Source organism: Lissotriton vulgaris, unplaced genomic scaffold, assembly GCF_964263255.1.
Source record: "Lissotriton vulgaris unplaced genomic scaffold, aLisVul1.2 SCAFFOLD_755, whole genome shotgun sequence".
NCBI lineage: Eukaryota > Metazoa > Chordata > Amphibia > Caudata > Salamandridae > Lissotriton > Lissotriton vulgaris.
In genome coordinates, this window is record NW_028241507.1 from 102,102 (window position 1) to 118,127 (window position 16,026).

General features: G+C 40.4%; 1 protein-coding gene across 1 annotated transcript in view; it reads left to right on the forward strand.

Annotated features, from left to right (window-relative positions):
- Positions 1–433: 433 nt before the first annotated feature.
- The window catches only part of LOC147671277 (neuroligin-4, X-linked), a 504,082-nt gene continuing 488,489 nt past the window's right edge, over positions 434–16,026 (forward strand). The window contains exon 1 of the mRNA XM_086948104.1: positions 434–1,146. Coding sequence (XP_086804230.1) covers positions 675–1,146 — 472 coding nt within the window. The 5' untranslated portion in view covers positions 434–674. The remainder of the gene's footprint in view (positions 1,147–16,026) is intronic.

The window sequence follows — 16,026 nt, forward strand, 5'->3', positions numbered from 1 at the left end:
TAGCAACCTTTGGCAGTCTTCCTCATTTATTTTTGTGCAGCCGCCTTAAGTCAATGGCTGCTTGTTGAACAGGAAGATTATGAGTCTGAAATACAAGCAGAAGCGAATGTTTCCTGTAGGGATGATACTGGGAATAGCTGTTGAGGTTTTGTTGGTATGTTGTGCTAAAAAAACCTGAAATAGAAATCCAAAAAACGGTTTTGCTTTTCATACTATGCAAATGTAGCCGTGCAAAACAGTACAAATCACCCACGGAAGATCTGTGAAGCACAGAAGTTGTCTGGTTGTTTTACATCACTTGTCTGAACTGTTTGCTTCTCTTCTTCACAGGTCGACTGATCTGCCTGGAACTCCCAGCAAGGCATAATTTCACGCAATGCTGAGCAGACATCTCTCTTCTGCAGGGAAGTGAGTCAAGGAACCAGAGAGGCCTGGAGATCAGAGATGGATTACTCAGAAGAAGGTGCCTTTTGTTCTGAAACTAGAATGAGTTAATGGCAACGACACAGTTGTAAAGGGAACAGCGCACAGAGGAGCCCTGCGACTCTCAAAGAAAAGGGCAATCCCTTGCACCCTCTTTTCTTTTTTCTGTCGCCAACACATTTTTTCACAGAGTTCACTCCTGCGCCACATTTCTGTGGGGGGGCTGAACTTTTCCCATGTTGATGTAAACAATGTCGAGGCCAAAGGGACTGTCATGGCTGCCTCTCGTCTCTCCCCCGCTTTGCGTCATGGTGAACTGCTATGCCCTCGTCTGGATAACAGTCCTAACAATGAGGTTCCGGCCTCTTGATGGTCAAGCACAGCACCCAATTGTAGCAACAAACTTTGGCAAAATCAGGGGCACGCGAACGCCTTTGCCCAACGAGATGCTGGGGCCAGTAGAGCAGTACCTGGGAGTGCCCTATGCTGCCCCTCCAACGGGAGAGAGGCGATTCCAGCCTCCAGAGCCGCCCTCCTCCTGGACCGGGGTCAGGAACGCCACTCAGTTCGCCGCTGTTTGCCCACAGTACCTAGACGACAGGTCCTTGTTGAACGACATGCTGCCTGTATGGTTTACGGCTAATCTGGACACTGTCATTTCCTATGTTCAAGACCAAAGTGAGGATTGTCTTTACATGAACATCTACGTACCCACGGAGGATGGTATGTATTCCCCCACAGTTGTGGCTACCAACAGCGCCAACAGAGTAAAATACACTATTAGATCACATTTTATAAATTCGAAATTGGCATTCAAACTTCTTTTCTTTTCCTAAAATTGATATACAAAACAGTAGTCGATAGGTTTTAGATTATCCTCAGTGATGGCTGTAAATTAAATATCAGGCTATGGTTTTTAGTAGTTTAATGTCACTGTGCATGACTGTTATTCTAAAACACCCATTGATTTCATTATCCCTTGGGACAGAAAAATAGAAGTGTCAATGTGTTGCACTGAGTCTATTTGTGTTAATGTGGACTCCTTTTACAATGTTAGCCAGACCTGCTGCTCGATTGTATCCCTAATCTGAAAATTACTGCTCCAGCAACCTAATTAATTGCGCATGCTGACATTTCAATGGCAGTTAAATTCCTTGGTGTTTAATTGGTGCAATGTGTTTGGTAAACTTAGAAAAGATTAATTATATGTTGAATTGATAAATACCACACACCCACACAATTAGAACAGAAGAGGGAAATATCACTCGAGGGGCCACTAGAGTGTTGAAAAATAAATTGCTGGTCATTACAACATAAAAATACAAACAAAAAATGAATTGCTGCAACTCAGCTCCAATTTCTTTGATATCCAATTTTTTTAAAGTCTTGGAAATAAAAGGTAGTCCATCGAATAATGCCTCTTTTCTAATCGGTGAAAATGGAATAACATGGGACAGTCACCCTAGGATGGTCGGAGTTCCAAATGATATTACACAGATTTTTTTTTTTAACGTCTTGGATTTTATCCAGTACATTAATTTCACATTAACTTTTGAGACATTGGGCCATATTTACTAGAGAAGTAGCGGAGCTTGGCATTGGCCTCCTTGGCTTAACTCTGTGCTCCACACACTTCTGAAACGCAGGGCTGCACCATATTTACAACAATATGGTGAAGCCCTGCGTTCCCCTAGGCTGGCGCTAGATTTAGCAGCTTTGAGCCAATGCAGACATCCTTGCACCATAGTGCAAGGGTACCCGCATTGAGGGAAGATTGTTTAAGTCCAGGAAGGTCTCCCTTTCTGCACATAAACAGTCTTTAAATAGCGTTTTCAAACTTCCATGCAGCACACATAGAAGTTGCAAAATGTCTTTTTTTATTTTATTTTTTATGTATAGGAAGGGTCACCTTCCTGCACATAAACAATTACTGTCAATGTGTTGTTTTTATGTGTGGTGCACAATGCAGCACACACTGAACAGCGAAAATAAGGAGAAATAAAGGATTTCTCCTTGGTTCGCCTGTTTAAGACCAGGATTTCCCTTGTCTTAATTTTGGCACTGCCCCATATTTAAGCTGCCCTTGTAAATATGGGGCAGTGTCAAAATCAATGGGTGTTTTAGTGGAACGCCCACCACAACACCCATTGCCCTCCCCTTTCATGCTAAGTACAGCATGAAGGGGTGCCTGATTTACAAGGCAGCGTTAAGCCAAATTATGTGGCTTAACACAACCTTGTAAATAGGGAGAAGCCCTTATCGCCACCACAACATCACTAAAAGTGACATTGTGGTGGCGATAGGGGCTTCTAAATATACCTCAGATTCCTATCCTAATTGTGCAAGGTTGTGCACTCACATGGACGCACATCCTTGCCTGTGTGCAAGCGTGCATGAATGTATATGCCCTTATGTTCAAGAATGGAATATGACGATTCCCTCCTCGAGAAACGAGCCAAACAGCCCTTTCCCCTTACAAAAGCGAGGCAAAATTAATAATATTAATATGGACAATGACACATTCACAATTATGTGTTCTCATGTGTTCACATTCAAGCTGAGCATTAATAAACTTGAAAGGTAGTGCATATGAAGGACAAAAGCAAGGAGAGGTTTGAATGGTGGTATGAAGGGGTTACAGACCACCCACCAATGTGTTTATGAATCAACAAAACTAGCAATTCCAATTATTTTACAGGTGCAAATTATTTCACATTGACAGGAGTTATGAATAGCTTCTGTTACTTATGTCTGATTTTTATCCGTTTTTTCCCCCCAGGGTCACTTTCAAAGATTACAGATGTGTTACTAAAAATGCAGCTGCCCAACCCACCCAGACGCGTGTTTAACACGGAATCAAACTCCGTTTTAAATCAATTTTTAACAACTATGTCATGAACAAGCTCTTATAGGCAAATTACTTTAGTATGAGTTCCATGAAATCTGTGAGATTCAAATTATAGCACGTCACTGTTATCTGGATAATGAATGTGTTGTTATGGAGACAGACCATGAAATTATTTGGTTTTCAATAATTTGATTTATCAATTTGCTGTCCCAAGTCAATAGGGAACATTACTAAAGGCAAGCTTTTTGTCAGAATCCCCCTCCCCCTCTATTAGCAACTATAACTCGCTGGCTGTGGCTATTTATTGTATGTTTATTAAATAAAACCCAGGCATTCACGCAATTTTCTCAATTTCTCTTTTGAGTTTATTCTTTCATAAGTTGAAGGAAGAAGGCACACAAGATTACAAAAATGATCACCTGTTTCACTCTTACATGTTAGTGTGTGATTTTATCCCAAAGTGTGGAACAACCCTGATCAGAGGAGATAGATAGCAGATAAGCAAATATATTCTGCTCATGTTAAATATTTACCTAAAGAGTTAGGAAGAAAACAGATTAGATCTTTTGTAAAACAAAAGCCACACCATAAAGCCTAAGGAACAATTATCTGGAAGAAGAGCTTAGCACACAACAGAGATTCTTAAAAAAACTTTTGACATGTATTTAATTTGGCCATAATAGTTATTTTAATCTCAAAAATATTTGTGACAAATATTCCTATTTCTTCAACCGATAGCCATACTTATTTGGTACTTAATAAAAATGTAGCAAGATTAATGTCACAAGCTGCAAGTAAAAACTAAGAAAGTACAGATCACGGTTTTTCCAATTGCTATTTTTTCTGTGGGGATTTTTTTTTCAGTTGAAATACCAAATAACCTTTCTCATGCCAAAATATTGCATCAAAGTGGTGTACAGCAGGCGAAAAGTCGAAAGCAAGCAGAAAGATGCAGATAAAGGAGGAATTAAAGGCAAAATAAATGTTATGACAAGCCAATAAAAAAAATAGGGCATCAAAGAAGAGCAATGTAATGTACATAATATCCGTCAGAAATATACACATTTAAATTATTACAACGTGTGGATACTAATTTTTGAAATCTACGGGGATTTTCAGGAAAGGCAAAAAGGGCCATTCTTACTTCTAACTCATTACCCATTGAAGAGCTTTAGTATCTTCGAGGAGTGATAGTCACTTCTATGCTGTATCGCTCAATGAAATACAAACATTTAGTGTGCTATTTTACTACACATAATTTGTGATCTTGCCTCAGACTCCAAGCAGACATATATTTTATAAAAAATATTTTGGAATTTTGATGTTTTATACTTTAAAGCACTTCATTCCATTGTGCTTTGGTATCAGAATACCCAACACGTCAAAGTAAAATACATCTGTGCTCCTGTTTTGATTTGATTTTGATCTTGCTCTTAAGACACTGTTAAACAAATGCACACCTCGTAGTGATGAGAGTGAAGTAATATTACCATCAACAATAACAGAGGCCTAGTTTAGGGCCTGAGGTATTGGTAAATTGCCCTCGCTGTATAACCATTCAATTTAGTATGTTCTAGATGGAGGGAATATCTCATGAGGAGACACCTCTAGATCTGCCATTGGTTACACCAAAGTCTGGTGTTGGCTTTCGAACACACAGTGACAAATTATCCTTGCAATGTAGACAGTCTGATTTGTCATCACATTTAGAGGAGTTGACTTGGTGTGAGACATTCATAGGCATTGTTGCAGAACGTCATGAAAAGTAGGTACAGTGTTTCTAACATGCTTGCATCTTTGAGCATGTTAGTAAATGGGCTCTGCCAATATAGCCCTACATTGGTGGCTCACACTTAGCAACCATATATTTTTTAACATGTTTCATAGATGTGTAGGTAGTGTGATATACTGCATTATATATTGTCAAGCATTAGTAAAATTATTCTTGACCAGAGTTTTTATATTTCCCGGGAGTGCATATTGACCATATTTATGTGAGTATCATTTCATTAATATAGCCTTTTTAACCTGCACTAGTTTTGTCTACGTGTTATCCATAGCAACACATGCTAGGGTTTGGTGGAATCCATTCTTACTAGAATTATTGGGACATTTATCCAATAATATAAAGTAATAGAACTCCAAGCTCCATGGAGTGCCCTATGACGTTAGCCCTGTAGTCATGAAAACGCACAGAATGAGGCAAAAAGACTTGCCAGTTCCAGAAAATGGGCAACCCTACTCAACCCCACCCTTTGTTATTAACTTACACGTGGATGCTATTAACTAGGATAATTAAACCGATAATAATTTCCAACAAAATAGACACACAGTGGCCTTACACGCATGAAGGAACTCAGTAAACATGTTTGACATTTGAACCATAACCACCTGGCCAACATCAGCAAGACAACTGTCTACCCCTCCACAGCACCACAGGCAAAAAGGTTCTGAAGGATTGACTCAGAGAGCGCACTAAGACACCACAAGGAATCATTCTGTGCTTAGCAAAGACTCTTAAAGAAATGCCAACAAGCGTTCTTTAAAAAAAATGTGTCTATGATTAAACAGGCTGAAAATTAGTGATTTATGTGTAGAACGGTCCTTCTTGAAGTTTCTTAAATTGTAAGTGTGTAGACATATTCACGTGAAGATGAATCCTAGGATTTTTATATAAACAAACACATCCTTCCAACTGACACACACACAGATCCATACCTAGATACACACCCACACACACACATGCATAGACACACACACACATACACACACCTAACATAAAAAAGTACTTGCTTTCAGCATGGACACTGAAAGTCTGGGGTTAAACATATATGAATGCTAGTGCTGAAATAGCACCTGCACTTACTAGGGGGGGTAACAAAAGTAACATAATGTGATGAATGAAATTCCCACTTAGGTAGTAAATGACAGCCATTTGTGAGGTATAGCAGGTCTCTCATGTCCTGTTCTCCCCGTCCCCCATTTCTTCTGCGCTGATGATAGTTATGCCTCTGGCACTTAGAGCCAGACCAGCCTTGCCAATCAATGGGATCAATTTACATTAAAAAGATAGAGCCAATCTTCTGACCAGGAAGATATATTTGCCCTCACCTTTCCACTTGCTACATGCACTTATGTAATCATTCAAAATGCTTTGTTTTTGTGTCAAGGCTAATAATTTCCACTCGATAGTAACACTTAATAGAGGGTCCTTTATTATTTAGATATGTTATTGCCACTCACCTTTGCCCATGTATGACCTAATTTCAATGCGTTTGTAGCAATTGCCAAAAGAAAGTAGCTCCATAGCTTTCTATCATGTAGATAATTAGAGTGAGGTTACAAAAAAGAAACATCACAAAATCTGTATTCTACACTCAAAGAAATAAGATACATAGTGCAGTTTACCTACAGAACACATTTTCATAAAGAACTACATCCTGCAATATTTAGATCCACGTGCCTAACCTTTTTACCAGGTCACTCATAATGAGGGTATGAGAGTGTTTTTGTACATCCTGTTTCAACTGACATAACTCGGTCTTGCAGAAATATATTTGTGTAATAGAAACTGTCATGATCACAAATGTGTTCTAATGCTATGGTGATAACTTTGCTGAAACTAACCTTCATATTAAAATCCTCCATCCACTTTCTCCCTCGTAATATCTCTGTATTGGCCAAATAAGGACTCTAGCCTTCTTTCTGCATTCTACCATCATGCCCATAAACAATCAATTGAAAGCATCTAGTGCCATTAGTCTGTTTCATTTTTATTTTGATAGAACAAATATTTTAAAGATATTCTTTTCTGTTGGTATTAAGTCCCCTCTGTGTGCTGCGGAACACACACGCTGGGCTGCTGTCCATTCACTATTGCCCCTGTAGAAATTCTGTGATAAACCTATGGTTTCTAAATGGAAGATAACATTTCACCTCAGGCTTAAGAGTAACGTTATATGAAAGCCACAACTATATAAACAAATCCATACATAAACCAGTGCTTAATTTGTAAAGTAATAAGTGCCAGGGCCCTGACCAGGAGGCCACTGCAGCTTGCGCCACCCATTGCCCCTGTCATTGCTGCCAAAAACAGCTACTAACCATCTCTCTCACCTGCAGGGGTGAAAGTTCAGATTATTTCAGGTCCCCAAAGCTAAAGGAATGATTGGGGAGGCAGGTGTTGGTAATTTTTTACGTATATTGTATTCATAAACAACCGTTGTTCTGCTCATCTCCAAATTCCATAAGCAGCCACCGTGTGGCAGAGTGTCCTAAGTATGGCGTTGATAATTAAGTGCCGGTGCTGAGCACTGTCAGCCATCGGCTTAAATTAAGCACTGAAATTAACATATTTTGTCACTTTGACCTAAGTGTCCGAGTGCAGCTGATTTTGTTTATCGTGGAAGACTTTGCATACACTGGTCCCCTGTTGTTCAATGGTGTGTTTACAGGCAAAGAAGATGATTGGTGGCAGTGTCATGGGGATGTCTTTCAGTGCTGTCAATCAGAGGTCTTTTAGTAAATTCTCATTGGAACCTGGGATTAGGGGAAACGTGGGGCATGTTTAGGTGGAAAAGGGATGTCTGAGAGGTGTGAAGCAGTGCTGAAAGTGTTGAAAATTGGTGGAATGTGTCCCATAAGGCCATGGTGTAGAGTGGGGTAGGGGAGAGTGGTGGGGTGCGGAGGTGGGCGGGGGGGAGGTGGCAGACAACAAAGCAGCTTACAGTTTAAGCATCAATAGGTGCAAAAGAGAATCAATTAACTTTAAATGGATTACCAAGAAGCAAGTGTAAATTAAATGGTATGCCTGCAAAATAAAAGTTGACTCAAGTTGTCTATCGTTTCTACTTCTTGAGGAAAGTCAAGGTGAAGTCAAAGATAAATTGAGTATTTACGTGTTAGAATATGCAAATAGCCGGATCAGATGGGTTTATGTCAGTGTCCTCGTCTGATTTCACATTGCATGCAAGTATGTACAGGGACATCTTAAGAATTTGGGGCCCTAAAGAATTTTGGGGGCCCCTTTTAGGAACAGCTTTCAATTTATGATCCATTTTCAGCTCTTTCATGCACTCTTTGGCCAGGTTATTGACAGTGAACAGGCACAGTGGTCTAAAAATTAAATGAGTTTCCATCTAATATTCAGGGACCACGTGTGTTTTCACTATTGTAATTCAGCAGCGGCTCACTAATATTGCTGCAAACAATCTCTCTGACACCCTCTCATTTCTCATATATGAGGTCGTATTTTGATCTAAAATAACTTTTTATGGATAGTACATGAATCAAAAACAAACAAAAAAAAATCTGTAAATGTCTGTAATAGACTCACACATCGCCCACATTGAAAATAAATTAAGAGGACACGGTATTTAAAACAATACCTTTAAGAACTATTTAAGGTCATCAGGGCAAGACTGTCTGCAGAACAGAGCTGGTTCTATCAGCCCCCCCTCCCTGATGAAAGGCTGGGGCCCTGGATCAGAGCCCACTTTGACCATGCCTTAAAACGTCTCTGTATGGTACTGCACAGGTATGTTTGTATGCATTAGAATACGTGCCTGCACATAGATTATTGAATCCAAGTCTGCATTTATGCATAACTATATGCATGCAAACATGTTTGAAAATTGTATACCTACACATGCGTTATTTAATTGCGCATGCCTGAATGCGTGTTGGAATGTTGATATACGTATTTGTATGTTTGTACGCCGCATACTTAAATGCACACAGCAATGTCTCAGATACCCAGGACCTATGCTACATTTCTGTAGACAAAATGAATGTACTCTGCCATATGGCAATGCAGTTGGAGGGACACATATTATTACGTAAACAACAAATATGGACCACAAATCATTTTAATGCGTGTTGTGAAGTGAAGGTTACATTTTTTCCAGAACAGATATTCCTGCTTCTTTAACGAACGGGATGTTGCCAGGCACCCGGTGAATAAAATATGAAATAACAACTCACCGCATTTGCATATGCCCCCATTCCCGCCCCCAAGCGTCTTCCAAACTTCGTTATTATAATGTGGAGAATGCTATTCATCAAAGAGACCTCGAGGCTGTTTCTGCTAATGAAACCCTCTGTTCCGGCAGAAAGAGGGTGTTTAAAATATATTCCTTTGTATTCTTCAAGAGCTACCAGTAAAGGCATACTTAACCACACTTATGCGACATCAGTTACGATTATACGTCTTCCCGTAGTGCTCAAGTTGGGCCCAGGACCTTAACAGAGCTCTCCTTGATATCCAACGGCGCCTACGAAAAAAAAGCAGCTGAAAATGCCGGGAAAAACTAGGGTTGCAACATGCAGCTGGTCACCGTTCAGCCATCATCTTTTCTGAAATAAGGGTCTGTGAACGCTTTAACAAGGGGGAATGTTTGAGGCATACTGCTACAAAGAAATATCTTAGAACCTAACAGTGTTTGGCACTGTTCAGAAATGAGTGATTCATTCCTTTGAGAGAGAGAACAGAGCCCACTTTCCGAGCTGGGAGGAAACCGGCCATCACGTCGACCGGAACTCGTTCTATTCGGGCACGCACGTGGTCGCGTACAGCCCTTTGGTAATGGAGTGGGTGAGCCAGCAATAGAAAAGCGAGGGTTGATCTCTCAGCAAGGTCACTGCAAAGGGCAAAAGGCTATTCATTTCTTTAACTGTCCGAAAAAACCATTAACTCCCAGGAAGCAAATGTGGCATTCCCAGGGTAGGAGCTATTCAATGAACAAAGAATAATAGATTGCTAATATAGAACATAAAAATAACCCTGGGGAATGAGGTTGGAGTCTGAGAGCCCAGAACAGAATGGAAAATTATCTGAAATACATGAAGAATGCATTTCCAGAAAAGTTTCTTTGTGCAGAGCTAACACAGTGGAGGCGGGGAATGCTCGAGAAAGATCATTGTACTGGATTATTATTTAAATATCCAGTCAATTAACCCAGTGTGAGATACCGGCAAGAAGTGTCAGAAACACAGGCTCAAATGCCGACACAATCGCATTGGGTGTGCAGTAAGGGAGCAATTCATATTCCAACTGCACATTTAGGTGGTTGTAAAGGAGGACATCATTCGTATTTCTTATTCAGATTATAGTTTATGTTAACTGCTTTTTCCCAGAGCTGAACTGGAAACTCAAACCAGCCCTGGCTATTTTGTTGGACCAATCCCCCAGTATGAAGCACAGTGCTTTTGTTACCGGGGGCCGATATTGCAGCATGGCTGCAACACTGGCCCAAGTAACAAAACCGGCCCCCACCAGTGGAAAACCACGCCCCCCCCCTTCCAGCCTCCCAGGGAAACGCCAGATGCCCGCTATGGTCAGTCCGACCGGGTACTATCACCTACAACCGCTGGTTGGCTAGGATTGTTAAGCATGTTTCATAACAAAACATTGAGTTTAACATGTCCTCTACCTCTACCAGTCCTGCATGCCCGTCTCCGCCTTGATCAGCTCCCAATACATTTTGACTCAAGTGTTGTAAGTTGCTTGAGTTTCATATGCTCACTTTTGTCCCTTATACTCCTATAATAAGTCGCTACTGATAGAGGGTAGCGGACAAATGACAAACCCCAGTTTGAGTCTTATTGTCAGGAATAAGTCTCAGGACCTTGGGTACGTTGGGCATGGGAGTTTTCTAAATTCGGGCACCTAACTCTGTACCAGTGACTGCCATTCATTATCAGAGGCCCTAAGCTTATTGTCTACGGAGAAAGTTAGTCGCTCTATAGGAAGAATGTCCCAGATTTGTCAGAGCCAGGCTGAGAGTGAAGGTATTGTGTTCTTGCCCCAGAGCCTGAAACAAAGAAAGAGAAGGACCTCCTAGAGTCCAAGGGGATAGGGTCACACAGACAAGCAAACACATATAATTCCCCTGGGTTCAAACTCAAAGACTCCTTTGGGTTGTAATCTGTGCAAAAGCTGCTTTCAGAATAAACAAATACACAACAATATATAATTTATTAAATATAAACACAAAAAGAGAATTATACATTTAGAAAAATATACAGAAAATACATACATCACAGCGAATAAATGCACTCAAAAACAATCAATAAAATATATAAAACTTAATTTCATCTAATTGACATCCTCTATTCCACATCATCAGCTATTGAATTCACATATATTTCTAGTGCTTTCTGGATTCCAAAGTGGCCAGAAGTATGCCTCTCATGATCACGAGAGGAGTACCTCTCTCCACTTTGCCTCAGAGTTCAAAGATTGCTTGAGCAGCTACTAGCAATGCCATTATTAGCTGTTTGCTCTCGGTTGATTTCGGTGACCTACCAGATGGAAATAGTCGGCCTAGCCGACCTACCCCAGCTCCCGAGCACTGGATTCAAGTCACTAATCACTTTGTCCTAGAATCTCACCAACTTAGGGCATTTCCGCAGCAGGTGGAGAAGAGTAGACATAGCCAGGGCCGGGCTAGGCTGCCGGGCGTTTTGGTGTGCTGCCAAGCTGGGGGCTAAATTCACTGCGGTGGGGGCTGATTTTGTTGATGGGACCTGCGTTTGCTTTGGAATAAACATAGGAAAACAAATGGTTTTAAAGCATGCTCTAAAACCATCAACAAAATCAGCCCCCGGCTTGGCAGGACACCAAAACTCCCTGTAGCCTGTCCGACCCTGCCCATAGCTCCACAGCATCTCCATGATAGAGTACTCTTAGCGCTATTCTATTTCTCTACTCGCTCCAGAGTAATGTACCAATGATCCAGTATTTTGTATTCTTTTTTTCGTGTACGACATTTAGGGCAAATGTGCGTGCCTTCTCAAACAGTTTACCACATTCCTTGAACAAGATGACCTCTGCTAATTCTTTCTCCCACCTTTTTGGCCATGGTGTTTTAGTCTGTTGGGGGTGTCAATGAGGAGTTTGTATAGTGTGGATATTAGTGCCTTTGAGTGAGGGCCATCCCTAGACCATCACTCAGCTGGTATGAGAGCTTGTGATACTCCTGCCTTCATTGTCTGGTATATAAGCCAATATTGCATTTGTGTGTATGCAAAACTCTGTGCTTCTGGCAAGACACATTTATGCCAGAAGGACTCAAAAGGAATAATCTGGGTGTTTTTAAACAGGGAGCCCTATCCCCTCCCCCTCCACAACCTAAAGTTTGTGAGGTTGATAGCTGGAGGGAATTCAGTCTTGAAGAAAATAGGGATACATTGGGAAAGGAAAGTGTTGAAGCCATTAGTATGTGTTATTTTGTCCTAGAAAGCAAAAGTGACCATGGTGACTGGGGGAAAGTATAGCCCCACCCAGATTCTCTGCGTTCTCTTCAACCACAGGGTTAGAGGGAGTGGTGTTCACAATACAGGTTGTTTCAAGGTCTTCCTCTTACCATACTCAACAAGGAAGCACAGTTGGGTGGCTTGGAAATAGGTCACAAAAGGGTATATTTACTAAGATTTTGCTTAGTGTTTGCATCACAAAAGTGATTCAAATTGACGGAAAATCTTTTTTTTCCAATTTACTTTCCTGAGCAAAACTTGTTTTGCACAGGAAAGTAGCACTATATCAAAGGCCTCTTCTGCATCTAACAACAAGAGTAAGACATGTTTCTTAGATCAATGTTTGCTCTATGCAATGTGCAGGAGTTTTTTGTTACTTTCCTCTCATTGTCTGGCTGGGTTGAAGCCCAACTGGCTGGTTCAATTCATTTCTGTAGGTGGGGTTCCAATCCAGCAAATAATATCCCTGTCAGGAGCTTCATGTCCAGGTTGAGAAGAAAAATGGGTCTAGAGAACGGGCAGAGGGATGGATCCTTTCCTGACTTGAGTATAACTATTATTATAACTAGCATATCTTAGTACAATTTATACAAGAATGCAGTGCACTCCTCTGGACCTGTGGCTTTACCCTTTTTGAATTTTGAGATAACTACTATGACCTATTTTGTCTTTATAGGTTTGCTGGAGGGAGAATCACTTTTTTAAGAGATGTCAGTTTACCATTAGCTGGGCTAATTCCTGCTCTTTTTATCTTTATGGGATTGTATGGATCATTGTGGTTGTTTTACAGAAGAGCAGGAGCTCTTCATCACATAAAGTATAATTCAATCACTATTCCAATTTCAGTCAATAAAGACAGTGAAAGGGTTTTGTTAATGAAATCTTCTAGTAGATCATCTTTATGTAGATCACAAGTTAATTTGTATTGATTTCAATGATACACAAATCAAAGATTAGTCAAAAAGATCATAATAAAATGCATTAAGCATGGTCCATAACGGAAAGATTCCCTACTCTAAGAGTCAGGGAAAAGGTGTCAGTCGGAACCCATAAATATTTCAATGTAATGCAATGTAAAATGTTATTGTTTAGTTAATTAAAACCTTAAAAATTTCCCTCACTGTTTTTAGCAACTATGTTAAAAAGAATGATGCACATTTTAAAATTATTCAACAGTCAAATACACCAAGAAGTATATCACAAATTTAAAATCAACTGTTAACCATAAGTACACTCTAAAATTCGGTGAAGTAATGCCTGTTCTCTACTTTTTTCTACATCAACTGCAAAAAAGAACCGGCAGTTAACAGATGACACAAGTTAGTGATTTCGGTACCAGCAGTAAACCAATATGAATAAGAGTAATAGTCTCTACGTCCAGGTGATCCAGACCACTTGCTCCCTCCTTGTGATGTCTCCCTCAGAATAGATAATCCACAGAGTCAGTTATTTCTAACATTACGCCTTCTGTGAGCGGACCCTGTCATTACTGTATTGACCCTGTTGCCTATTCATGTATGCGCAGGAACATAACCAATTTATAGTTGTACTGAGGGTCAGATGGATCAAGCCCTTAAATTAAAGCTGCCCGACATGATTGTATTCCTCTGTCCAAAAGCTTTTTTAGTAAGGTCACTCGTGCTGGCTGAAGTGTCTTACAAATGCATATTAAGTGGATAAGATCTTCTCTAGATATTCCACATAGACAACACATTTTTTTATCCGTATTTTTCCACTTTGGGGCATCTGCCAGTGAAGGATATTTACCAAAATGCAAAGCTATTAGCTATTTTTTTAGGTGGACCGGAAATGTTAGATCTAAGTAAGCTGCTGGTTTGAGAACCTTGTAGTTGTTAAGGACAGTCCAGGCGTGGGATCTCTGGTGCAGTACATAAAGAGTTCTAGTTCAAGAGGGTGAGAGAAAAGCATAAAGCTTCAGATTTAAAGTCACCTCCAAAGTTCAAAAATGATCAATCAATCAAAATAATTTTATTTCGGCTGAGGCCATAAAAGTTCCAATAAAATCCAATAAATGCAGAATAAAGTAGATAATATGTAAAATATCAAAAAGCACCAATAATTACATTGTTTTAAATGTTGAATACAGGTGGTAGCAGCTCATAACTGAAGGTAAATAGCAATTGGTCCACAAGCCCTTAGCATCCATCTAGATCCCAATCATTTGACCACAAATCATCTTATCGATCGCATCCCACCCCAATAATTTAGCTACCCCACAAACATGCAGGATGGAAAAGTTTGTTTTCAAAAGCTGGAAGGCAATAGGATAGCTGGTGGCACCCAGCTGCCTGCAAATAGGTGCCATCTAAGCTAAACTGGTTGTGCACAAACCGGGCATACAAACAAAACATGCGGTACAGATTCACCATGGGTTCTACAAAAATGACTTGTGGCAGACTCGGATCCCACCCATTTTATGGTAAACGACCAGAGTGGCAGTATTCCCACCCGGAATTGAATATATAATTTCCTGTCAAATGGAATAGTGATCAGGTCCCAATATGTGTCTAAACAATCTGTTGATTTGACATTTAAAAAATCACCAGTTGAATGTATCCACAAATTTTTGTTCCTGCCTGCTTACAAAAAAGACCCAGAAAAATGTCATCATAGCAACTTTAGATGGCATAGGGGCTGCCATAGGATGTAACCAACAATCTCCAAGGACTAAGGCAAGCAACTGTTTCTTTATAGCGCTCAGCCCTCGAATTTATTTAAATATATCCACTTTGATGGTATCTTGTATGGCCGCGGCATAATGTGCCAACTCCAGGGTGAATCATATTTTCAGCCAAATGAGTAAGCGATATAAGTAGGCTCTTAAGCCTACCTATTTGATACCCATATCCAAATGGAGAGGCTGCAGGGGGTGGTAGGGGGAAGGGAGGCTAGTGATTTCAAGAATCTACTCTCTGAGAGCTCTAAAGCAGAGACCTCAATAAGCCACATAACTCTGCCAGATAAAGTGCAGCACCCAGGCCTATGGCCACCTAGACCTGTAAGACGGGGGCTATGGGCTTAGTATAAGAACCATAGTATTCTTTTAAAATGACCCCAGCAATCTGCCTATATCTCAACACAGTCATGTTACTGTGAGGACACCATGACTAGGTTGGCAGAAGTTGGATGCCCAAAAATTTAAATAAATTGACCCTCTCTAGGACCTTTCCCCCTAACACATAGGTGCTTGTGACCATTCTACCATTTGTAAAGCCCAATAATATTGTTTTAGCTATGTTTATTTCTGAGCCACAATCTTTAAAAAATGCATGAAAATTGTTGAGAAGTCACTATAATAGGAGCATCTATGGAACAGTTTGACAAATACTCAACTAACCTGTTTAAGTATAAAGAGAAAAGAGTAGTAGCAAATATACACCCTTGGCATACTGCTTTCTGCACAGGGATCTTCTCGGTCAGTTTGCCTCGGGCAGCCTATCTGACCCGGGTGTAATTATTGTCATGAAGCTGACCAATAA